The sequence below is a fragment of the Microcebus murinus genome, chromosome 15, assembly GCF_040939455.1.
Source record: "Microcebus murinus isolate Inina chromosome 15, M.murinus_Inina_mat1.0, whole genome shotgun sequence".
Taxonomy (NCBI): Eukaryota; Metazoa; Chordata; class Mammalia; order Primates; family Cheirogaleidae; genus Microcebus; species Microcebus murinus.
The window spans coordinates 75,099,144-75,118,266 of record NC_134118.1 but is presented as its reverse complement, the minus strand read 5'-3'; the positions used below and the strand labels follow the sequence as shown (position 1 = coordinate 75,118,266).

Genomic DNA, 19,123 nt, shown 5'->3' with positions numbered 1-19,123 from the left:
CGCGGGGCGTCACGTCGCGGGGCGCGGGCCGGCGGCTCACGCACACTGTGTGCTCCAGGAATACAAGGTGTCCAGCTGCGAGCAGCGGCTCATCAGCGAGATCGAGTACCGGCTGGAGAGGTCCGCCGTGGACGAGTCGGGGGACGAGGGCGTCGGGGACGCGCCGGCGGGGAGCGGCGCCGCGCCGACCTTCCAGACGAAGCTGAAGCACTACAAGGTCTTCGAGGGCATGCCCGTCACCTTCGCGTGCCGGGTGGCGGGGAACCCGCAGCCCAAGGTGAGCGGGGCGCGCCGGCCGCGCAGCCTTTCTCTGAGGAAGAGGAGGAGGTTGGGGCGGAAACGTCTTAAGCGCTTTCGGGTTGGGGCCGTCTCCGGGAGGCGTCGGAACCCAGCGGGGCGGCGGGGAGCGGAATCTGGGCCTGGAGGGTAGCGTGCGGCCCCAGGGACCCCAGGGAGTGGCGCGTGGATAACCAGCGGGGAGCCTTCACACCCATGTTACTTACTCCTCACTGTTAGTCCCAGGTTCCAACCGGCACACTGAGCTGGGCGCGGCTCGTGAACTTGGCCGAGGTCAGAGCCGAGGGTGGCCGGGCGCGGGTGCGAACCGGGCTCTGCACGGGCAGGGAGCTAGCCACGGGCACGGAAACTTCGAGTGTCCGACGGACAACCGCGGCCCCCCGCGTGTGCCGAGGGGCGGGGGACCTGCTCGGGGCCACTCCGACCCGGCGCCCCGAGCGCGAGCGCGCCCTGGCGGGAGCCGGCCACACCGCAGGGGCGGCGGGTGAGCCGCTGCCGTGTCTAAGGGGAGGCCGGCGTGACTGCTCGCCGCCCGGCAAAGCAAGCGGCAGGGGCGCGATTTCCCCTAGAACTCGAGTGAAAAGAGTAAAAAAGGCGAGAAATGGAAACCCTCAAATTACACTGCCGCATGATACAGAGCCAAACGTTTGGAAATGAATGCGAAATGTAGTCCTGGTCGATTAAAACCCTTACAAGCAAGCAAAAGTGTCCTGTAAACTTGCCCAGCTTGAGGAGGATCAGCCTTCCACAGGGTGGAGGGTAGAGGAAACGCAACTGAACGCTAGTTCACGATGAAAAAACGTACAGACCACGAGGAAACAGACGACCGGTTGCGAGAGTCAGTAGCGCCAGAGACAGCAAAGCAGAAGGCCGAGTATTGCACAATATTGAACAATGTTAAAGAGGCTCTAAAATAACTGTATTTAAAGTAATGAAACAGTTTAAAAAGGAATAGGAACTATAATGAAAGGACAGTTCCAAAACTGTAGATTCGTAAAATAAGCATATAGAAATGGAAAATACTCACTGAAATTAAAAGTTTAACAATGGTGTAAAAGAGCTGAAATGAGAGTCAAAATGGAAGAAAGGAAAGTAGTATGAAGATACCTGATACTTTTAGGCATTAATTCCCTGCGGCTCCATGCACTGTTTTGTTTCCCTAATAATGTATGTTTTATCATCGTTTACTTTCCTTAAGACTGAATTCCAACCCCATAATCAGAGAAAGACAGAGAAAAGAAAATAGCCTTAAATTTTCAAACTTTTATCCACTTCTAATAAAATGGGACTTTCAAAATAAAGTCTGTTATTATAGAAAACTTCTTTGCCATATTCTTGGCATAATTTGGATAATAGCTATGTACTCACAATATGATATCAAATGTATTAAAGCTGCAGCTTATGAATGAGATTTGACAAAAAAAATTATATCTTGAACTTCTAAAATATTCACAAAAAGGTCCCACTTATTTTTAAACCATACTCAAGGCTTAAGATCATTGATTCCTATTCTCATAGAATACTACAGCTCACTTGAAAGATGGGCTTTTGTTTTTTTCTCATAGAAATTTAAATGTTTCACAGGTTTAAGAGGCTTAATTATTTCAAACTTTTTATCGTCAGATTTTCCTCTTTCGGCTTTCCTTCTGCTCTCCAGCCCTTCTCCTCCCCTGGTTTGTTCCAGAACTGTCTATGGCATGTGTCACATAGACTACATTAGGGTTACTAAAGCACGAATACTCATTACCCTTAAAGAAATGCATTCCTTTCTTAGCTTATATTTTTTTAAAAAATGTATTCCTCCCTTGGAATGCTTGTTCTCACTGAGACCTGGGAAGACTGAAAATAATTCCTAATTACCCTGTTTTCATTCTTGTACCCCCTTCCTCCCCCTGCCATTAGTCTTGGTAACAATTCTGGAAATATTTCTTAACTCTTATTTGAAAGTTGTATTCCAAGTTTAAAGGAGATTAAAAAATATGATTCAAGGAAAGAAATAACTCTAAAGAACTGGCATGATGGCAAGAATGGAAAAGGAAGAAATTGTGTACTAATTACAACTTCTTTGTTCTGTCAGAAATAATCAACCATCACAAAGAATATGATAATTATGAAGTATGATGCTTTATATAATTTTTAGAAATGAAAGTTATTAGTCTAGTTAATGATTAATTTATGTTCTAGAGAGTAATAAAATTTTCTATAAATTTGGAGCTATCTGAAAAATAGGAGTTGGAAAAGTTATGGCAGTCAGATCCTGATAATTCATGCAATTATTTAGTGCATTTAAATTAAATATTTATATATTTTATATATTTTTCTAGCCTTTTCCAATCTTAGGAATGTAGGTTTCAAGAAGATTTTTCAGGGCCAGGCGTGGTGGCTCACACCTGTAATCCTAGCACTCTGGGAGGCCGAGGCAGGAGGATTTCTTGAGCTCAGGAGTTTGAGACCAGCCTGAACAAGAGTAAAGACCCCATCTCTACTATAAATAGAAAGAAATTAGCCAAACAACTAAAAATAGAAAAAAGTTAGCCAGGCATGGTGACTCATGCCTATAGTCTCAGCTACCCGGGAGGCTGAGGCAGGAGGATCGCTTGAGCCAAGGAGTTTGAGGTTGCTGTGAGCTAGGCTGATGCCACGGCACTCTAGCCCGGACAACAGAGTAAGACTCTGTCTCAAAAAAAAAAAAAAAAAAAATTAGAAAGATTTTTCAGACTTAAACACTTTGACAGAGAGTTGGATTTGAATTCCAGTTTGTGTTCTCAATTTGCATATTGATTTACATTAAGGAAGACATTTATTTTAAAAACTAAAGGGTCTAAAGTAGGTTTCTTTTGCTGGGAATCAGTTAGAAATGCTTTTCGTTGCAAGGAGCAAAAATGACAAAAGAACTTGCTGTGGCTTAAAAAAACAGAGTGTTTATTTTCTTACCTAACAGTGAGTCTGGAGGCAGGGTAATGCAGGTGCTAGTTCAGCATCTCAGTGCTGTTAGGGCTGCCGGCACTGTCATTCATTACACTGGGCTCACCTTTCACCTGCAATTCACAGGCTAAATCCAAAGTAATAGCAAAACAGCAGACAGCCTCAGACCAAGGGTTTTGTGTAAAGGTGAGGGAAGGAACGAGGATCTAGAGAAGTAGCTGGACCTCTTTAAAATTTTTATTTAATCAAAGTTTGCTTTTTTATTTTTCACAATTTTTTATCAGCCCAAGTTATAGACCTGAAAATTATTGTACTTTTCAATACACTGTGTTTTTGTTTTGTTTTTTAACATAATGAGGAGAGCTATCAAGCTTTCAACCATCAGTCATACGCTGGTTGGTCTAGAATTAAAGCAATCGTGTTCCAGCTATCACCGACCCCCAACTGTGACCGCCCAGCCTGCTGCCCTCTTACTCAGCAAACACAATTCAGCAGAATGACTACAGTTTGGGGTCTTTTTTGTTCTCTAAGACAACCTTTTTGTCTTTGCTTCACAAATAATACATTTTAACCGCCAGTACATTTGAGAAAAGAAAGAAGCAAAAAGAAAAATGCCTATAATGCGCCACCTGACAGAAATAACCGCTGCCCCAGTTCAGTATATACCCTACCACATAAACAATGTGTAGATGTAATACCTAAGTAAAAACAGAAAGAAGGAATATAATTTTTTAAATGTAAAATGCAACTGAACTTGTTTGCTACCTGCCCTTTTTCACTCAAAAATTAATGTGCTATTCAGGTGTTTGGTTTAACATTTTAACATGAAAGATCGGATCTGCAGACCACGATGTTGTTATTGTCAGTCCTCCAAATAGAATAAGACCCCAGATGGAACACACACTCGAAGCCTGTTTCCTTTCACAGATCTACTGGTTTAAGGACGGGAAGCAGATTTCTCCCAGGAGCGACCACTACACCATCCACAGAGACGCTGACGGGACGTGCCGCCTGCACGCCGCGGCCTCCACCCTGGAGGACGACGGGAACTACACGGTGATGGCTGCCAACCCTCAGGTGAGGCAGTGCGGGCCTGCGCCCAGCTCTGGGTCTGGTGCCCACAGGCGTCCGACTGGACAGAGGAACTACTTAATTAAAAGGCGAAGTTACACTTCTTTGACTTACGAAACCATTTTCCAAATTCTACATGCATGTTGGTTTCAGAGGACAGAAAAAGTCTCTGTTTTGTGTGTCATCTATCCTACCGGGTGTTCGTCTGTCTGCAGGAACGGGCAGGGCATTCCTTTCGCCGGTGTTAGGGGCCGGGTATGCAGGTGACCGGACCACAGTGACGGCCTGGACAGAATCCTATATTCGAAAATAAGCCAGTAAACAAATACATAAATAATACCAGGTAGGAGTATATGAAGAAAATAATTGGAAAAGGACAGAGAGCGAATGGCACGTATGGGCTATAGTAGAAAAACTCAATAAAGTAAAATATTTTAAAATACATACCCACTCATCAATAAGTACTGTATAAGAGCATAAGTTACAATTTGATAATACCTACATATAGCATTTGGGATTTGTTTTCATCAAAATGTTTTCTCTTGCATTTGTCCTTAGGTTTAGGGTCAAAAAAATCAGTTGCCTTCTTAAAAAATTTAGTAGGAGTCTGCTGGGTATCATGTTCTCAATTCAACCCTACAAATTGTTTCTTATTGAACATTGTATATATTCTAGGCACCAGAATACATGTGGGACACAGGAATAAGTAAGAAGTGACTTTATACCATAAGAGCTCAGTGTAATTTTTAAAAAGTTAAAGTAAATAATTTTATTATATAAGTAATGAAGATTCTCCAGAAGTTGTTTCTTTTTTTTTTTTTTTTTGAGACAGGGTCTGGCTCCATTACCCTGGCTAGAGGAGTGCAGTGGAATCCTCACAGCTCACTGCAACCTCAAACTCCTGGGCTCAAACAATCCTCCTGCCTCAGCCTCCTGAGCAGCTGGGACTACAGGCACATGCCACCATGCCCAGCTAATTTTTCTATTTTTCATAGAGACAGGGTCACAGCAAGTTGCTCAGGCTGGTCTCAAACTCCTGGCCTCAAGTGATCCTCCTACCTCAGCCTCCCATAGTGCTAGGATTACAGGCGTGAGCCACCGCACCCAGTCACAGAATTTATCTTTTTCAAAATCTCTGATCTATTTATATCATTCCATATTTCATTATTTCTTTCAAAGAAAATACTTAGTTTTAGAAAATGCTATAAATAATTTTAACAAAGCTTACAAACTAAGCTTTAAGAAAGCTTACAAATAAGTTTATTCTATTATTCTATTGTTATGTATTTTTTCAGCAATAATATTAATATGAAACTCAAATTAACCAGCTAGTCAGGTTGTGATAGAGCACAGCAAACTCTTCACTGTCAATGAAAAGTTCACGTTGACGCATATTCTTGAAGTTCTAATTTTTTGATCAGTGAATACATGACCGTCACCCCAACAGTCGTAATCACCCACCTCTATTACAAAGATGCATTTATAATGATTACTTGTGCTCAAGTTTGGTATATTTAGGGGAACAAAAATGGAACTTGCTTTCTTTTCTTACTGTATTTTCAGTATGTTTTCTTGACTATTAACAAATTTCAACTTTCAGTTTTCTGCTTGTTAAAAAAATGGTGGAGAGCCCGACAAAATCCAAAATTTCTCTTCAGGCCGGGTGCTTTATCCTCCTTTGCCTAGAGGACAGGCCTGGGGGTGGGGAGGGAGGGTGTGACTCTGAAGCACTTGCGGGCCCTGGGCCACGGTCATTCCAAGGCACTTTCCCAGCAGCGCTGGCGGTTGTGGGAGCACGCCGTCTGCACGGCACAGGAGCACAGCTGCAATTGCCAGTCTGCTTCTGCCCTTCTCACCTGATGCTGACGTGCTTTTCACGTGGAACGTTCTAAATGGGGAGGGTGCAGTGCTTGAGGCGGAGGCCGAGTGAGGGTCTAGACGGCGCGGCCGCGGGGGCCTCTGCCCAGCCAACCTCCTCTGGACAGCTGCGGTGCAGTCCCTTGATAAAGGAGCTGCCGAGACCGCCCCGGGGCCATCCACACCGCACCCTGCAAGTGTCCACAATGACAGTTTGTCGCTTTAAATTAAAATTTTTAAAAATTAAATGTGATCTTACCCAGAGCCCAGCGTATAAAGCCAAAAAAAAAAACTCCCGAGAACAAACGAACTAAATACTGAGTAAGCACAGGAAGAGGAGGAAGGGAAGGGGGTAAGCAAGGAGACGGGACAGAGCCCGGGACCACAGCGCAGCGCTGGCAGGGCAGAGTTCCAGCTCTGCCACTCATGACCCGTGTGACCTTCAGCAAGCCACCTAACCTCTGCCTGTGCCTCTTCTGTAAAACAATCGTGCGATTTAAACAGCACGTGTAAGAGGCTCAGCTCGCCTGGCACACGGCGCGCTATCGGTACGTGCTGTTGCCATGACTTTAATTCAGACCGCTGGCCGCCCTGTCCCAAAGCAGCATCCTGCCACCCGCAGGGGCCACAGGGCCAGACGAAATGGGTCTGTTCCGTGCCTAGGTGCCCACGCCACAGCACTGCGGGCGAGCGAGCCCGTCAGTCGGGGGAGTCTCTACCCGATGCGCGGCTGGCGTGTGGTCCTCCGGCTCCTGCGTTTCCTCTCATTGCCTCGTGGGAGGGGAGGAGCCGGGCAGCAGATGTGCTGTGCTGTGCCACAGCAGCTGCGAGTCCGGGCAGAGCAGCCGTGGCTGGAGGATGGCCACCCCCCAGTGCTGGGGGGGGGGGTGGCTGCCACAGCTACACGTGAAGCTGGGAGGCTGTGCTCTGCGCCCAGCGCCCTAGGGCCAGGGGAAGGCCCGCAAGAGCGGTCACTGCCCTCCCCCAGGCCCCAGGGTCAGCCCCAGGGTCAGCCCTCTCCGGTGTGTGCTCCACCCCGTGGAGAAAAGACAAAGAAACCAGGAGGAGACCAGTTTACACCAGGTAGCCGGAAGCCCACTCTCCTAACAGAACGCCCGCCCTGCAGTGACTCTAGCAAGGGCATGACGACTGTGACAACCAAAGGCAGGAGAACCCCAGGGCCACAGTCACGAGACCAGTGCCGATACTACTGTCTCCACAGGTTAGCTGACCCACCCAGCATTTTGTTAATAGCTAAGAGGTGGAGCTAAGAATTTCCTTTACCTAAATAACCACAGGCAGGCAAAGGGAAGGGAAATCCATGAGGAGAGTCCGAGGAAATCCTAAGGCAGACCTCAGACTGTGTACAGCGTGCATCCCATCGAAATGGCTGTGAGAGAATTTTGATATTTACGCCACGCGGCAGCAGTTATTCCAAGTTTCTGGGCATGTCGCCTGGTCGATTTCTAACTCCAAGAGTGAAACTCCTTCTTCCCACTCCTGGAGTCTTCAGTAGCAGCTGTGACCACATATGCCAGATAAACGTTTCAAGAATCATTGCCTAGTAACTGGAATGAGCTTTACCACCTATTAGGAAAACGAAATCGCATTTAAACCATGACAGGTGACAGACCCTTTTTCTGCCTGACCTTTGGCGTCAGTTACCATCTGTTGCTATAGGAATGCTGCTGTGGAAGTGTTAATGCTGGCATAACCTCAACTTCATAACGTCTGTTGCCATAAAGTATTTTATTCCTGTAATCTATGAATCAAAACATGATTTAACAGAGTCATGTCATAAGTAGGCACTGAAAAAGATTTCAAAAGCAACAGCCAGATCTTTCGAGATCTGCTAGTCCCCGAAGCAGAAGGTGTCCTGGGCAGAAGACCACAGCCGACTCCTCACTTCCGTGGTGCCCTTCAGTTGCCTTAAATCTTTCCAAGTTTTAAAAGCACTGGGGCTTGAAAGGGAGACAACGGAATCTATTTTTTCCTAGCGCACTGTAGTCTGGATGATGTGAAATGACCAAGGGACAGAGGAAAGGACTAGGGTGGAAAAATTAGTTCCGTGATGAAACACAGATGGCAGAGCTCCCCTGAGCAGCGGAAAATAATTACGGAGAGCAGCCAAGAAAGGGGTGAGAACCAAGGAAGGAGGAAAATACTAAAGTTCAGCAGAATATTTTATAGAATATGATATTTTTCCACCTGGTTTAATCTTCTGGGAGTAAAAAACATGTTAGGTATTGCTGACTGCATCCAAATTCTGCTTGGATAGAGCACACAGCTCTAAACATACACTGGGCTCCGTCTCAGACTCAGTGTGTGCAGCCCCATCAATTCATCAGAGACCAGTGCAGTCACATGGGTTAGCAAACTAATGAGTGACTGCAGTGTTACACCAAACACGACGCCAAGATGAGGCTCACAAATACAGTTTATTTTAGACTCTAATCCTATCTTTAAGACACAACTAAACACGAATGTTTTGCTTTGTTGTGTTGCGTTGCTAAGTTACTTTGTATTGCACTTGGATTTGGGAATGGCTATTTTGCAGTTTGATGTTTCCTTAGATTGCATTATGTATACAAGTGGCAAGCTTTTATAAAGACCTGTGTGCCACAAGTTAAATTTCGTAAACTATGAAATATAAATGTTATTTCCATATCATATAAATAATTGGCCTTGCACAAGGCATCAAACAATCTTTACAAGCTGGATGTTTAATACAGCATCACTTTAAGAATTCAGACTTCTTATTTGTACTATAGCTTTAAACTCTGTGGATTTGTTTGGAATAGAAAAGAACACACAGCTGAGTTAAATATAAAATGTTAGTTTGTTGACTACATTTTGTTTTAGCATCATAAGGTTTCTTGGCTCATTTCAAGCTTCGCTTTAAATATTCACTTCCCATTATTCATGTCTTGATAATAAAGCAGATATAATTTGAAAGTGAAAAGCAAAGGCAAGGCATTAAGTGCATCAGAGCCCAGTAATTATGATGATTACCAGGGTTAACAGGCATGATAGTATGATCAAAATCATTAATATTAATTCTGTATGATCTTTCTCATAAATAAGATGTTTAGATTTAAAAACCTAAACTTTCTATTATACACATTGAAGGCATCTTTTCAGAAATGCTTCACTGAATCTTGGACATTTTTTTCAAATTAAAATGTCAAAATTAGACAGCTTCTTAGTTTGGATGCTTTCTAAATGCTGCGTGTCATGTATTGGTTAGAGATATATTTAGCCAATAACACTGTATCAGTCAAAATAATAATTCTGCCTCCTGAAGACCACACCACACACCCTGTTCAGAAGTGAAGGCTGGCATAGGAGTACAAAGGTGACAAATGGTAACCATATTCTTTTTTCTTAAAATTGAGAACTTAAGGGACTCTAGGGCAGTGTTTGCATGATGTATAGTTCAGAGCAGCGGCAGCGAAAACCTTGAAAACAGTATAGACGTGTGTGTTCTTTCCAGAATAATCTGCCAACCTGTTTGCCCTATTTTTCTCTTTTTCGAAAGAGGCAGAGGAGGCAGGTTTACCTAAGCGTGGGGAGTGGTCAGAGCTGAGCAGGCGGCTGTCCCCACACCTCCAACGCGGCACCGCACGCACACGCATGCCGAGCGCGGCCGTGGCCCGGCGCCATTCAGCCTCCACACGGAGTTGAGAAAGTCGCTTTACTATCCGTGTATTCTGCCTCCTGCTGAAAGAATTTTGCTTCTCCTTTGGAGTAAATTATATTCTAATACCAAGAAAAAGAAAACTCCATTATATATGCAAAAATAAAATCTTTGTGTTGAACAACACAGTTATAAAGGACGCCTCGTGTTCATCCGGGTGTCGTGATTACATCCTTATCGAGCGCTATAATAATTTGGCATTCACTTTGTGGAAAACACAATGCCAAGCACTTCACACGTATTAACTCTAATCTTCATAAGAACCCATAAAGTGTGAATTGTTTTACAGAGGAGGAAGCTCAGCCAGGTAAAGTTGGCGCCTGACATGGCTTGGCCACGAGGCGGAGCTGGCTGCGGACGCAGGCTGGTTCCAGCAGAGCCTGGGTGAGGCCATCCCGGCGTTAAGAGTGGGGAGGCGCAGGGCAGACACCGGGTAAAAGAGGTAGTTGACGGAATAAAAAAAGGTAGGCGCCTACCTCAAGTACAGTATCTTCTCCTGGAAATTCGCACTGGGGTTAGCCAAGCTGCCGGGGCCCCTGACAGTAATCCCCTGGATGCATGTGTGTGCTCACACGCGTCTCAGACCCACGGGGGCACGGGGCCAGCGGTGACGACTTCAGTAGTGATAACCTGTGACATTACGCGCCAGGTGATATCGATAAGGCCGTCGTCGTAGGTTGTATCGTTTAACCTGACAACATCCCTGTGGGATATATTAATATACGGCATCCCCGTTTGTACAAACAAAGGAAGGCTTGAACAAACTCAGTAATTTGCCCAAAGCTTTAAGGAAAAGTTAAAACTCAAATCCAGGTTAGAGGATTAAAAAAAAAAAACCCACATCTGCTTACCCAAGGTCAAGTATAAAGTTTGAGTTTAAGACTATATATTTTTCTAACCACTTAAATGATGAGTTAATATTCCCCTATCTTGTGGGTCCTCTGGGCTTCACACGAGAAAGGGCGCGTCCAGCTGTGCGTGTCCTGTCACTGCAGCAGCACAGCAGGTAACAAGGGGGCCGCATCCCGGACCAGCACAGCTGGAGCTGGTCCTGCAAAACAAAACGTGCGCTTCCTTGTCCCCAGCCTACAAAAAGGATCGTGGGTTTTACGTGTTCATTTGTTAAGTCATCTAGTAGGATGCATCACCTGGGCAATTTACAACAGGGTCTCATTCTAAGCAAGTTGTATCTAGATTTCCTGTAGCAACTACAGATTAGGAGGGGTTAGATGAAATTAATTTTTAGATTTCAAGCCAGTTTAGGGAATCCCAAGAGTTTGCCAAGAGCGAATCTGCATTGTGTGTCCTGAGCTTCAGAAACAACCTAAGTTAGAAATGACTTTCCTCCGTAATGTCACACTTCGTCTCTCCTTGGCAGCTTTTAGGAAAGGCAGCATTTTTAACTGTGACCTCGGGCAAATGCTGACTCTAGAGTGACAGTGTGGTGCTGTAAGATTAGTTAGGCTGCTGCTTTGCGACCTTTTCTTTCCCGGTTTTCCTCCAGTCTGTGCTACGTTCCCGTGTCTTTGCCTTTTCTGGGTGGTAACATCCCTCAAGAAGCCCAGGCGTTGGGAGACCCAGAGGCCCGCAGACGGTGTCCCGCCCTTCCCTGGCTCTCGCTGCGGGATTTTCCCTGTGTTCCTCTGCCGGTCCCCACCGCGCCTCGCCCACCTGCAGGAAGCGGAGCCTCAGGTGCAGCCGGCGCAGGGTTTCGTTCTGAGTGCGAATGCACACGGGGACTGCCCCGCAGCCCTGAGCCGGAGCCCACCAAGTCCGATAATGAGTGAGACCCGCCTCTCACTGTTCCTCTCTTGCTGTTGCCTTCTGGTCACCGTCAGATCTAGAAGTCCATCTTCTCGTTCTCCTGAGGGAGGAGAGGAGAAAGTGGAGGGGAACGATCATCTGTTTTGCTGCTGTGCAGTGACAGTGAAGGGAAAATTAAGGAGGTAAAACAAAAACCAGAGTGACCACGGGTGACTTGTCAATATCCTCTGGGTCCCCTGGGTATTGCTTTTGTCTGTCCACATGTAACAGTGTTTATCAAATGTCTTTTTTTGCTTGTATTATTTTTAACTGACACATAAGAATTATACATAGGAATGGGGTACAAGGTGATATTTCAGTATGTGTATACAAAATGTAATGATCAAGTCACGGTATTCAGCACATGCGTCACTTTTTATCATTTGTGTTGGGGACATTCAAAATCCACTCTAGCTATCTGCAAATATACAATAAATTGTTGTTAGCTATGGTCACCCTACTGAGCTATAGAGCACTAGGACTTACTCCTCCTGTCTGGCTGTCATTGCATCCATTAACCCCCCTCTGGCTGTGCCCCATAAAACATTAAATTGATAAATTTAAGAGATAAAATATAGTTTTTCATCACATAGGCCCTTAACATATAACCCACATATTTTAGGTATTTATTAATTGCTTGTGGCTTTTAATCTCAAATACGTTCATTCTGTGAGAACACGGTGTCGTTTAGCCTTGAAGCTCTCCTTGTCATCCACGCGTGCTTCTTCCATAATGCTCGTTTCTCACGCCGACGTCTCTTGTGACGCACGGTTTGGGAAAGGGTTGCCACTAACATTTATAAGTATATTAGTAAAAATACCTGATAGAAAACGTCTAGCTTTGATTTCGGAATTGGCCACTGCCTGTGGATACGTGACTATGAAAATGGAGCCATCACGAGAGGGCGATGGTGCCCTGCTGTACCTTACAGCTCGACTGCATGTGCCGCCGGGAGCTTAGCAGGTTACGGTCACTCAGAGGGCTTGTCATTTTAAGTGTCATCCTAGATGAAGCAGCAGAGCTTACTTAACGGTTCAGAAAGGGACCCTGTGGCCTGAGTCTGTTACGTTGTGGAGTTTACTGAGGAACTTGGTTGGTGTCATCCCTAAAGCGGCGGGCTGGTTTTTAACGAGGTGTGCCTGTGGAGAACAGGACAGTGGGCAGGCGGTGCAGGGCGGCCAGCAGCTTGCACGGCAGATCATTCCCTCCTGCTGTCTCCGCAGGGCCGCGCCAGCTGCACGGGGCGGCTGATGGTGCAGGCCGTCAACCAGAGAGGCCGCAGCCCCCGCTCCCCCTCGGGCCATCCTCACGGCAGAAGGTATGTCACACGTGCTTTCCCAGAGGGGTCTCTAACATTTTGTTTATTTTATTCTTATTTTATCTATCAATCACTATAAATTCAGTACGATCAGAATCAGTGTGACCATAAAAGTGACCACAGTTGGGAGATTGAACGTGAATACAAACTTACAGCGGGCGGCTCTGTGACCATTATGCTCCTTTGGTATGCAGAAAGGGAGCGGGAACACATGTTGGCTAATATGTGCTCGGCCCATTCCAATATGTGCCATCGTTAGTCTGATAGACAGGGCACATTTTATATACGAAGAAATAAAGACTCAGTACCATTAAATGGTATATTAACATGAAAATATGAGTGAATGGTACACAAATGTTCAAAACCAAACTTCTTTAACCAACAGCCGTGCGGGTTGACCATTATAAGCTATTGCCACTAGATTTCTTAAAATCAGCTAGTTTGTTAAATGTTCATTTTTCAGTCACTGAGTTCAAAACATAAGACCATCAGACCACAAGTCCTGTAAGACTTGTCATCAGTGCCCAGATACCTGCTCACAATAGAGTGTGCTTCCCATTCCTAGTAGCCCTGAGTCTGACATCGATGCAGACCGAATAATGGTTGGCAGAGACTGAGAAAAGATACTACTTCTTAGTAATGTATTTGCACTTAAAAAAAAATACATATATATGGATAAGTCAACCAGCCTGTCAGCCTGGGTTCCTAGATATTTTACAGAGTATCCCCAAGTAGTCCCAGCTGTAAGTTGTGGGCTGTAGATACAAAACACCTTTGGTGAAGACAACACACAGGCTCACAGAGGGCGAGGAGGGAAGCCGAACAAGCATCAGACAAGGGGTGTGTCTACACCTTCTCATGTGGCTGGATCCACAGAGACCTCTGTCCAGCGTTTGGAAGACAGTCCTGGCACCTGAGCAGGTGGAGATCTAATTCCAACCTTCCTGTGGCCCTATCTGTCCACACGACCCTAGGCACGTGTCTATGGCCACAATACAACACACTTAGTACTGGGTCCATTGTCTTGCATTGTTCTGTATTGCTTTCCTTGTGGTCTTCAATACATTTAAGCGTTTCCACGGGTCACTGGGTCCTAGAGAGCACTTTCCTCATAAATTAGTAAGAAGCAGGGCGCTTCTTACTGCCTGCACATCTGTTGCCTCCCTTCTCCCCTCACTGCCATTTCTCTGTAGTTCCTTTTGGGGAAATTATATAAGGTATAAAGTGATTCCAGTACTTGGAGAAGAGTAAACTGTATTAAAAAGCTGATAATTATTAGCCTAGTATATTAACATTTCATTTGTTCCACCCTTGCTTTTTCTGGTAAATATTTTTAAACGTATCTTCTGGTGATTATTGACAGAATTTGTCCTCGATATGTTGTTCTTTTCTTCAGTGTTCCATGCAATTACTTTAAATCGTATTCCTCTTAAAGGTTCCTCTGCCAACATACTTAAAAGTGAGAGAGATGCACAAAATCTGGACTTGCACTATCTTATTTGTTAAAGAAAACAATAATGCCTTTTGCCATATGGATAACTAATGGAAAAGAAAACTTGCCTAAGAATGTAATTTGTTTTCCTAGTTAATATGAAAGGAATTTTGATTAAAAATATATTAAATTTTTATAGAATAATAAGAACTTTTAATTTCCTACAAATTTAAAAATCACAGTGGAAAGTTACAGTAATTTCTGTTGAAAAGGATTTGGTAATAAATGAGCAACAGCTGTTGCTACTTTTCATAAAACTTTAAAAATATTTAGGGAAAAAATGTTAAAATATAGTACCTCATTTCTTCCCCATTTCCCCTTTTGTGATTTATACTAGCCTGCAATTAGCAGAATATTAAATTCATGGTAAATTTCCAAATTAAACAAGATTTTGCTTTTCTGATTTTTTGTGTGTGTCAATCTTGGAGATAGGGATAGGATAAGGAAATCACATTATTACCCTGTGTATTTTAAGAAAACAGATGACTAAAGTCTGGAAATAAATACTATCTACCGCTATTTCTTTAACTATCTATCTGTCTTGTTTCAAGGCCTCGTTCTAGATCAAGGGACAGTGGAGACGAAAATGAACCGATTCAAGAGCGATTTTTCAGACCTCACTTCTTGCAGGCACCTGGAGATCTGACTGTTCAGGAAGGAAGACTCTGCAGAATGGATTGCAAAGTAAGCGCTTCTTACTGCTGCACATCTGTTGCCTCCCTTCTCCCCTCACTGCCATTTCTCTGTAGTTCCTTTTGGGGAAATTATATAAGGTATAAAATGATTCCAGCTTAAGAGGAGAAAAAATGAGTGAAGCATACCAGGTATTTATATACTTTTTTACTTTTAAATTTATATCAAATATGTTCTTCACTCAGAACCCTGTACACCATACTCCAGAAAGTCACCAGGGGGTTTTATTTATCCCTGTAAGTTTCACATTTTGTTGAAGTAATAAATGTGATGAATCTGCTGTATGTACTAATTATTAGTTGATCTTCCTTCTTTTTCATACAAGTTTTGTACCCATATATCTACTCTTTTATTCCACTCATTTTCTAATTCTAAGAGAAGCTACAGTGACATCCTTCTTCCACCTGTTTTCCTGCTGGCTTCTTAACCCAGGTCCTTGGCAGGCTTCATTAGGTATGTGAATGCTGAAATTATTAGAATTTAGAATACATACAAAATTGTATAATATGACTTTAATCCATTTCTCAAAGGAGGTTGAAGACAAAAATGTTTGCGAACCATCGCTCTGAAATTTGTTGGTTTTTTTCCTCACTAATTAAATACTATAAACTTCAAAGTTTAGCTCTAAAATATGGATAAGGTTTTTAAAAATTATTTGGGCTCCCTCTGCTGGTTCTCTCTGGGATTGCAGAATGCTAATACAAGCTGCTTAAGGGACTTACTTGGACACTATTTTGTGTTTTCAAAAAGTAAGCTGGGCCAGACTTCAAGCTATACTGCAAGGCTATAGTGACTAAAACAGCATGGTACTGGCACAAGAACAGGGACATTGAGCAGTAGAACAGACCTGAGAACCCAGATATAAAACCATACTTGTTTAGCCATCTAATCTTTGACAAAGTAGACAAAAACATACACTGGGAAAAAGAATCCTCATTCAGTAAATGGTGCTGGGAAAACTGGATAGCCACATGTAGAAGACTGAAACAACATCCACACCTTTCACCTCTCACAAGAATCAACTCACAGTAGTTAACAGACTTAAACCTAAGGCGTGAAACTATAAGAATTCTAGAAGAAAATGTTGGAAAAACTCTTCTAGACATTGGCCTAGGCAAAGAATTTATGAAGAAGACCCCAAAGGCAAGCACAGCAACAACAAAAATAAATAAATGGGATCTGATCAAATTAAAAAGCTTCTGCACAGCCAAGGAAACTATCACAAAAGCAAACAGACAACCTAAAGAATGGGAGAAAATATTCACATGTTACACATCTGATAAAGGGCTGATAACCAGAATCTATACAGAACTCAGGAAAATCGGCAAGAAAAAAATCAAACAACCCTATCCAAAAGTGGGCAAAGGACATGCATAGACAGAAGATAAACTTTTCAAAAGAAGATAAACTAATGGCCAAAAAACATGAAAAATGCTCAACATCTCTAATCATGCAAATCAAAACCACAATGAGATATCACTTATCTCCAGTGAGAATGGCCTTTATCAAAAAGTCCCAAAACAATAAATGTTGGTGTGGATGCAAAGAGATAGAAACATTCATACACTGCTGGTGGGACTGCAAACTAGTTCAACCTCTGTGGAGAGCAATATGGAGATACCTCAAAGAGCTACAAGGAGAATACTATTTGATCCAGCAATCCCATTACTAGGCATCTACCTAAAGGAACAAAAGACATTCTATAAAAAAGCACTCAAATGTTTATAGCAGCACAATTCACAATTGAACAGATGTGGAAACAATCCAAGTGCCCCTCAATCCATGAGTGGATTAATAAAATGTGGTCTATGTATACCATGGAGTACTATTCAGCCACAAAAAAAAAACCAATGGTGATCTAGCACCTCTTGTATTTTCCTGGATAGAGCTGGAACCCATTCTACTAAGTGAAGTATCACAAGAATGAAAAACACAAGCACCACATGTACTTTACTCACCATCAAATCAGTATTAACTGATTAACACTTAACCCTTTGCACTCACTTGCTTTTTTCTCGATTCCTTTATTCTACTCAGGATTTAACTTTTTAAATACCCCAGATGTTACAAAGTGCGGCAGTAGAATAAAAAACTGGAGTTTCTTTTCATACAAACTTATTTATTTGGATTTTTTTTATATTTCAAATTTTTGAAACATTCACCCACATGAAGACCTGGTTTACATTCACATGTTTCGAAAATATAAATCGTCTCTCTTCTTCCTCCTTTGATTTTTCTGTTAGAACAAACAACACGATCTTGGTGTTTTTTGTTAGGGTGGGGTGTAATTACATGGAGCTTTCCATCTAAATGTTGCTCTAAGGTAGTGGATGATAACCTACCCCTGGAAGTTAGTGTACCATCTCTGCATTTACATTTTACTTGTCCTTTCATGCTAATGAAAACAAGAAAAGATACTGGAAAAATAGACAAAAATCCCCCTTCCCCCCGCGGTGAAACTACGTGTCGAGTGTGGCTCAACATACGAGCTGCTACCATGCTAACCGTGTCAAGTCACACTCGACATCCAAGTGCAAAAGGTTAAGTGCACATATAGTAGTGACGCTGATCGGATGTCGGGCAGATGGGGAGGGAGGGGATATATTCACACCTAATGGGTGTGGTGCGCACCGTCTGGGGGACACACTTGAAGCCCTGACTCGGGTGGGGCAAAGGCAGTATGTGTGTAACCTAAACATCTGTACCTCTGTAATATGCTGAAATTTAAAAAAGATTTTTTTAAAGCTGGGCTGGTAAAAATGTATAAAAAGAATGAATGTAACAAAAAATATTTTTCTCAGCATAAATATTTTTACAGTGTAGGTACACAAATTGAATTTCCACGTGTATATATTTGTGTGTGTGCGTTTCCTTCATTTTCAGTCTATAATTAAGAATCCACACTGCTGCTGTGTAGCCGAAGAAAACGAAGCCTGTGTGTCACAGGGATGTCTGCACCACCATGTTCACTGCAGCACTGCTCATAATAGCCAAGGGGTGGAACAAAGCTAAACATCTGTCACCAGATGAAAGGATAAATATGTGGCATATATACAGGGTGGAATACTAGTCAGCCTTAAAAAAGAAGGAAGTTCTGTCACCTGTGACAGTGTGGACGAACTTAGAGGTCGTCATGTTAGGTGAAATGAGCCAGGCACAGAACAGCAGGCACCACATGCACTCACTTACAGAAGCGGAGCGTAGAGCCACCGTGCTCAGCAGGGACTGCAGGGGGAGAGGAGGAGGTGGGGTGTTTGTCAAGGGACACAAATTTTCAGTTAGACAGCAGGAAGTTCAACAGATCTGCTGTTCGCCATGGTGACTACAGTTAATGGCAGTGTATGGTATACTTGAAAATTGCTTACAGTAGATTTTAAGTGTTTTCATCACATGTTAATTAGCTCAATTTAGTCATTCCACAGTGTATACATATTGCTAAATATGTTGTATACAATGTATAAATATAATTTTATTTTATTAAAATACAAGTATTTTAAATTCACATAGACCACTTGTACAATGACATTTTTTAATCAACAGGAAGTTTTGTTTCAGACAGATTATATGATACTAAGGGATTATTAATTTTATGTATAAAAATGGAACTCTGATTATATAAGAAGAAAAGTCTGTTTTTGGAAATGTACGCTGACCTGTGTATAGGGGCAAAATTACATAAAGTCTGAGATTTTAAAATATGAAAGAAATGACAAGAGGGTGGGTCTGAATGATTTTATAGATTCCCCATACTCTTATCTCTATTATTAGTCATAGTTAGGAAATAATGGTACTTTATTTCACCATACAAGGACATAACTGTCCTCAAATCCCTACCATTAAAAGAATATTGGAGGCCAGGTACAGTGGCCCATGCCCATAATCCCAGCACTTTGGGAGGCCGAGGCAGGAGGATCACTTGAGCTCAGGAGTCTGAGACCAGCCTGAGCAAGATCGAGACCCCGTCTATACA

At 43.2% G+C, this 19,123-nt stretch overlaps 2 protein-coding genes across 8 annotated transcripts in view; one reads left to right on the top strand and one right to left on the bottom strand.

Moving 5' to 3' along the window:
* CBR4 (carbonyl reductase 4) overlaps positions 1–19,123 on the bottom strand; it is a 95,505-nt gene that overhangs the window by 31,292 nt on the left and 45,090 nt on the right. Inside the window, exons 5-6 of one of the 6 annotated variants that reach the window (XM_076010740.1) lie at positions 11,519–11,711; positions 4,376–10,898 (exon numbers count right to left, since the gene is read on the bottom strand). The exons of 4 other annotated variants lie outside the window; for them this stretch is intronic. In XM_076010740.1, coding sequence (XP_075866855.1) covers positions 11,536–11,711 — 176 coding nt within the window. In that variant the 3' untranslated portion in view covers positions 4,376–10,898; positions 11,519–11,535. Of the gene's footprint in view, positions 1–4,375; positions 11,712–19,123 lie in introns of those variants that run through there. One more of the 6 variants, XM_012770619.3, reaches the window with a different exon arrangement.
* Positions 1–19,123, top strand: part of PALLD (palladin, cytoskeletal associated protein) — a 203,976-nt gene that overhangs the window by 175,862 nt on the left and 8,991 nt on the right. For both annotated transcript variants that reach the window (XM_076010738.1, XM_076010739.1), the window contains 4 exons: positions 59–277; positions 4,150–4,299; positions 12,874–12,968; positions 15,012–15,144. In XM_076010738.1, the coding sequence (XP_075866853.1) occupies positions 59–277; positions 4,150–4,299; positions 12,874–12,968; positions 15,012–15,144 (597 nt within the window). The remainder of the gene's footprint in view (positions 1–58; positions 278–4,149; positions 4,300–12,873; positions 12,969–15,011; positions 15,145–19,123) is intronic.